The sequence below is a fragment of the Canis aureus genome, chromosome X (assembly GCF_053574225.1).
Source record: "Canis aureus isolate CA01 chromosome X, VMU_Caureus_v.1.0, whole genome shotgun sequence".
Taxonomy (NCBI): domain Eukaryota; kingdom Metazoa; phylum Chordata; class Mammalia; order Carnivora; family Canidae; genus Canis; species Canis aureus.
This window is the reverse complement of record NC_135649.1, coordinates 76163341-76169295: the sequence shown is the minus strand read 5'-3', so window position 1 is coordinate 76169295 and position 5955 is coordinate 76163341. Positions and strand designations below refer to the sequence as shown.

At 48.8% G+C, this 5955-nt stretch overlaps 1 protein-coding gene across 1 annotated transcript; it reads left to right on the top strand.

The window, feature by feature from the left end:
* The first annotated feature begins 757 nt into the window (after positions 1-757).
* LOC144308898 (Y-box-binding protein 3-like) lies at positions 758-2069 on the top strand. Its single transcript, XM_077889888.1, has one exon. It carries the CDS (start codon positions 954-956, stop codon positions 2067-2069), a length of 1116 nt encoding a protein of 371 aa, XP_077746014.1. The 5' UTR covers positions 758-953.
* Positions 2070-5955: the final 3886 nt, after the last annotated feature.

Genomic DNA, 5955 nt, shown 5'->3' with positions numbered 1-5955 from the left:
CGCGGGCGGGGGGGGGGGGGTCGGGGGATGGGGGCGGGGGGAGTCTGGATCTGCAGGTACAACACAAGGCAAATGCGCTCAGTGCTATTTTACTCCACCTGATCATTTGCTTTATGTGGGCAAGAAAACAGAGCTCAACAGTTTTCAGAATATCCCAGCTGACGAAAGGGTTTCCCACTCAGCTTCACTACTTTACAACCCTAACACTAGTTGGGATAAACCTACACTAGTTTAGCGTCCTCTGAATACTATCATTCTAGCCGTGGTAGGCTTCCCGGTCCCTCTGCAGGAAAATAAAACGAAACAAACAAACAACCCACCGTGGGCTTCGTGGATTTGGTCTTAATTTCGTGTGGTTGTCATTTTGTCTCAAGTTACACAAAATGCCTCACCCACGTATAGAGCACACAAGGAGTTGGAAGAGAACCAGGGTTTTGTGAGACTATTTAGTGAGTTCCCTTAGAAGGCTGGGAATATCTCTAACCAAGGGAGAGATATGGAAAGTGGGTCCTCTCTTCCCTGCCACCCACTCAAACAAGCAAGAGAGTCTTCAAGAAGACCACTTCCTAGAGCTTCAAATGCATCGCCTCTCCATGAGGGACCAAGAGGTGCTGTGACCTGGCGCCTGGAGCACGAGGCAGAGGCAGAGGCAGAGGTAGAGTGCATCTGCCCCGCCCCGCCCCCATCCTCCCCTCCTCAAGCACCCTCTAGTATCCCACTGAGACGTCACCGTGGCAACCACTGTTTGGTCTGTGTCCTGTTGCCCCAGGAGACCTCAAAGGCCTTTCCAACAGTCTCAGAGTGAAGCCAGAGTGTCCTAGGCCCCGACCCACCCACGACCCTTCCAGAGCGAGGCTCTTGCCTCCAGACCGAGCCCCCCCTCTCCCGCCCCCCAATCACCAAAGACCAAATTTCCCTCAGGTTCTCAGAGAAAGGAGAGCAAGGACAGCTTCATGAGTGAGGTGGGAGAGGTCACCCTTAAGGAGGTGACCGCCTCAGTCTCCCCTCAAGCAGCGCAGAAACTCCTGGTTTCCTTGGGAGGCAGAGATCCTCCCCAGGCCCCAGTTGCAGGCAACCTCAGCGGAGATGCCATTCCCAAGAACACCGCGGCAGCAGGCGCCAAGGGAAAGGTGCCCCAAAAGGTCATCGCCAAGAGGGTTCGAGGTTCCGTCAAGTGGTTTAACGTGAAGAACGGGTACGGTTTCATCAGCAGGCATGATACCCAGGAAGATGTGTTCGTACACCAGACGGCCATCACCCGAAACAATCCTCACAAATACCAACGCAGCGTGGGCGATGGCGAAACAGTCGAGTTCGACGTGGTGCAGGGCGAGCGGGGCACCGAGGCGGCTAACGTGACCGGGCCAGCTGGTGCCCCGGTGCAGGGCAGCCGCTACGCAGCCAACCGCCCCCGCTTCCGCAGGGGCTTCTACATCCGCCGCCGCGCACCGACCCCGCGAGGTCCCAGGGGCGCTGAAGAGGACGTGGACGAAGGTGAGTCCAGTGGCGAAGGCTTCACCGAGGCCCAGGGCCAGAGGCGCCGCCTGCCTGGCGGACCACAAGACCAAAGGCTGCGGCGCTTCCCGGCCTTTCGCAAGGCCTCCGCGGTGTTCCGCCGCCCCTCAATCCTCGCTCCCACCAGCGGCCCGCGGCCCGCCCACCTGCCCGGATCCACCCCAGCCTCAAGGTCCGAGGGCGCCCCGCGGCGGGGGCCTGGCCCCAGCTACCTGCTGAGTCGCCCTAGGGGCCGAGGCACGGCTCCTGGTCCAAGACCCTCAGGGGGCATCTCTGAGGAGCTGGAGGCAGAAGACAAGGAAAGCGGGCGTGAGGGCAGCGGTCCGCAGCAGAAGCCTCCGCCGCGCTATGGATCCCGCCGCCCCAACAACCCACGCCGCCGCCCGCAGCAGGCGCCTGGTGCCCAGGGCCAGGACACCGTGGGAGCAGAAGCCAAGATCGGGAAGAGCCCTGCTGAAACACCCACTTCGGTTGCTTCCGCCATGAAGAGCAGCGGCGCTGAGGAGGAGGACGCCTTGGTCTCGGTTGTCCCCTCTGCCGCCCAGGCCGAGTAGGAAGCAACAGCCTAGCTCTCTCCCCAGGGACTCCCAGGCCTGGGCTGCAGGGGATGTCCCCTTGAGGAGATGATGGCCTTTAATGCAATGCAGTCCAAACATCCACCTTGACTGTTAAATTTGTGCTTTGAGAAAAATAAAAAATACATGCACCTTCCCCAAGGTTTGAGGATAAACTACAAGATCTATCTTTCTAAATTTCCTCTTACCATCTGTATTGGTAATTTCTGTATACACACACACACACACACACACACACACACACATTCTTTTAAGAGATCTGACCAGGACCACAGCTATTATTCTGTGTCACCAGGGGAATTAAAGTACTTACAAAAATAATTTTTATTTTTAATACAAAAACAGATGATCTGATAGTGAAGATTATTTTACATTGCTGTGTGATATTACTCATCTGGGTGGTCATTTTCTCAATAAATCATTTCATATTGCTTTGATCTGTCGGTGTCTGATTTTTAAAAAATTCGCATCAGCGCATAATGGTACTGAGATAGTCCTTTCAGTCCTGTTTCAGAACCAGTTTTAGCAAACATCATGGCTATTGTTCTGTGTACAAGTCATGAATTTAAGACTAATTGTGGACTTATGGAAGGGAGTTGAACTTCTCAAGGGTGTGCTAAAGGATTAGAATATACACAGAGGGAAGAAGTTCCCCCATCCCATCTTCTTCCCCTGTCGTTTGAGCAATAAACCTGGAGGTTGGGCCCAAATACCCACACTTACTGCTTAGGTGTTCTAGGAGACAAAACTCAAAAAGCTGGGCAAAACACCATGACAGGGTTTTGTTTTGTTTTGTTTTTTAAAAAAGGCTCTCTGGAAGCAGAATTTGCCTCTCTTTTTTGATGGATTTGATCTAATACCATTCAAATATTGAAAAGAAAATGGGCATGAGGGACTGGAGGGTGTGGGGGAAATGGAAAGATGTTGGTCAAGGTGTAAAATCTTCCAGTTGCAAGATAAATAAGTTCTGGGGGCCTAATGTATGGCATGATGACTATAGTTAACCATAATGTGTTGTATACCTGAAATTTGCTGTGAGAGTGGAGCTTTAATGTCCCCACTATGACAACAGCAAAATGATAATTATGAGAAATGAATGATGTCTTAACCTTATTGTGGTAAACATTTCAGGACGTATGCGTCTATCAAATTATCCCATTGTACATCTTAAACTTACACAATATTAATTGTCAGTTATATCTTAATAAAGCTAGAAAAGGGGACGCCTGGGTGGCTCAGCGGTTTAGCACCTGCCTTTGGCTCAGAGTGTGATCCTGGAGTCCCAGGATTGAGTCCCGCATCGGGATCCCTGCATGGAGCCAGCTTCTCCCTCTGCCTATGTCTCTGCCTCCTCTCTCAGACTCATGACTCATGACACATATTTTTCTTAGAAGCTGAAGAATCTCATCTTCTTGAATTGAATGTCCAGTGACATTGGAAACAACCAACAAATCTCATTATATTCTTTAGTTTCACCAAAATGTTTTAAGGTATCATATACATGCCTGCCAGATCCTTGCCTCTTAGGAGTATTTTATTAGGAGTATCCAATAGTGATATTTTGTGTATCTCTATTGCCACATCAGACAATGGACTATCCCCGTCCTCTTTACTATTGCAAATAGAGTTATTAGTATTAGAGAGAACCAACGTCAGAACCCCACAACCAATTCAGAAAACTCATCCTTAAGATTCTATTCTCTAGAAACAGTTCTGGTGCCAAAATCTGCATGAGTCAGGGTTCTGAAGAGAAACAGGACCAGTAGGATGCATGAATGTGTGGGCGTGCATGCGTGTGTGTGAAAAATATGTGTCATGAGTCATGAGTCTGAACCAGAAACACCAACAGTAATCCATCATCTTCCATTATCAATGGAAGTGTCAAGAAAATGCCACTTTCTAGATGCTTTGAAATACTTAACAGATCCTCATTATGGGAGAAGGCACACAATCACAGATGCCAATTGGAATTTCATTTTCTCTTTGGCATTGGGAACTATCTGCTCTCATGCTGTTAGGACTGGTTTGAAAGTTCTGTTATTTTATTTTTGTTTTTATATTGTGTGGGGGCAGTCTGAGTATTGTGAAGAGTGAGTTTGAGGAAGGCATCATTCACATGAGTACCCTTCAACCCATCCACCTCTCCACCAGTCAGGTCCTTGTCAGGAACAGATGTGAGCAGGGAAAACTCCAGATTCCTTTGGCTGGTGTTTTACAACCTCTATTTCCCCAAAGAGATAATAAAATTCCAATTGACCAATGCACTGTCTCCTGATACTGCCACCTCACACAGCAGGGAGCAACCTGTGAACTCAGCATGTATATACAGAAAACGTTTCCCCTTGACATACCTATGCCTGTTGGTTGGCATGACAAGGCATCTAGGAGGGATCTGAGCTATCTCTCAATCATAGCAGGTTTAGTCTCACTTCACTCCCGTGGTCCCCCTCCCCGGACCATTCTCTCTTGGTGCTGTGTTTCAGTACAAATTCTTAGGCTTAGTGATTTGTGGTACACTCTGCTAATGTCCAAAGAAGTCAGCTGGTATAGTGGGAAGAGTGCACTGGACTGGGAGTCTGGAATAATAACTTCTAGCTGTATGTTAACATAAATTTACCAAATCTGAGCTCCGTTTGTGGTGATATATATATATTTTTTTAATTTTATTTATTTATGTGTGAGAGAGTGCTGACGAGCAGGGGGGCGGTGGGGGTAAGAGACTGGGGGTGTTAGAGTCAGGGGTTGGGGGTGGGAGTGTAGAGGAAGAGGGAGAAGCAGACTCTCTGCTGAGCAGGGAGCCTGACCTGACCTGACCTGAGGGGCTAGATCCCAGGACCTTGGGATCATGATTTGAGCAGAAGGCAGACCCTTAACTGACTGAGCCACCCAGTTGCCCCATGCTAGATTTGATTTGATTTGATTTGATTTTTAAAGATTTGACTCATTTATTCATGAGAGACACAGAGAGAGGCAGAGACATAAGCAGACGGAGAAGCTGGCTCCCCATGGGGAACCTGATGTGAGACTTGATCCCAGGACCCCGGGATCATGATCTGAGTGGAAGGCAGATGTTCAATCACTGAGCCAACCAGGTGTCCCGTGCTAGATATAATTTTAAACTAGGGTACTGAAGTAGTGATTCCTTTAGCCCAGGAGCAAGCCCTCCAGCAAGTAAGTCACCTGCATTTCCTCTGACATCCTGTGCTAGCTAATTCCACTGGAGTAATCCCTCAATTGTGTAGTCACTGCCAGTTTTGTCTTCCTCTTCACTAGACGGTGGGCTCCTTGAGAGAAGGGGCCATCTTCCTCACCATGATGTAACTCCCAGGGTCTGACAGACAGAGTGTCTGGCACAAGTGGGCACTCAAATATTTCCTGAATGAGTAATCTCTACTGTTTCTACTTGAAATGAGTGAGGATATAATATTTAGCCACATTAAATGCCTGAGTCCTTCCTCTCCAAACCCCTTATCCTAGGCTATAATGTGGTATGAAATGCCTCAACATTTAAACAGGAAAAGTATTTTTATTTTGCTATTGATAATCCAGTTTCCTCAATCTGTAAAATGAAGCTCTAAAGTTCCCTGTTAGTTTCAAATGTATTAATTGCCCATTCCCCCCTCCCAAACCTGCCTCTCACCTACCCACCAATCCCACCATATATTCAAAGGAAAACCAAGATGGGGATGGCATTCCCAGGCCCAGCTTCACTATCTGATGGGGAAGGGGCTGAAGTGGGCTGAAACTCACCTGCTCAACCTTCTAGGAATACTGTACAGCCCCCCTGGATGGACTCCATCAGGAAGCACACATGGAAAATCTGGACTAGATGTTTCTCTTCAGCTCCAGTGGTATGCACGATAAA

What these genes read in the sequence shown, in the direction of transcription:
- LOC144308898 (XM_077889888.1), top strand. Translation starts at nt 954, where the DNA reads ATGAGTGAGGTGGGAGAGGTCACCCTTAAGGAGGTGACCGCCTCAGTC.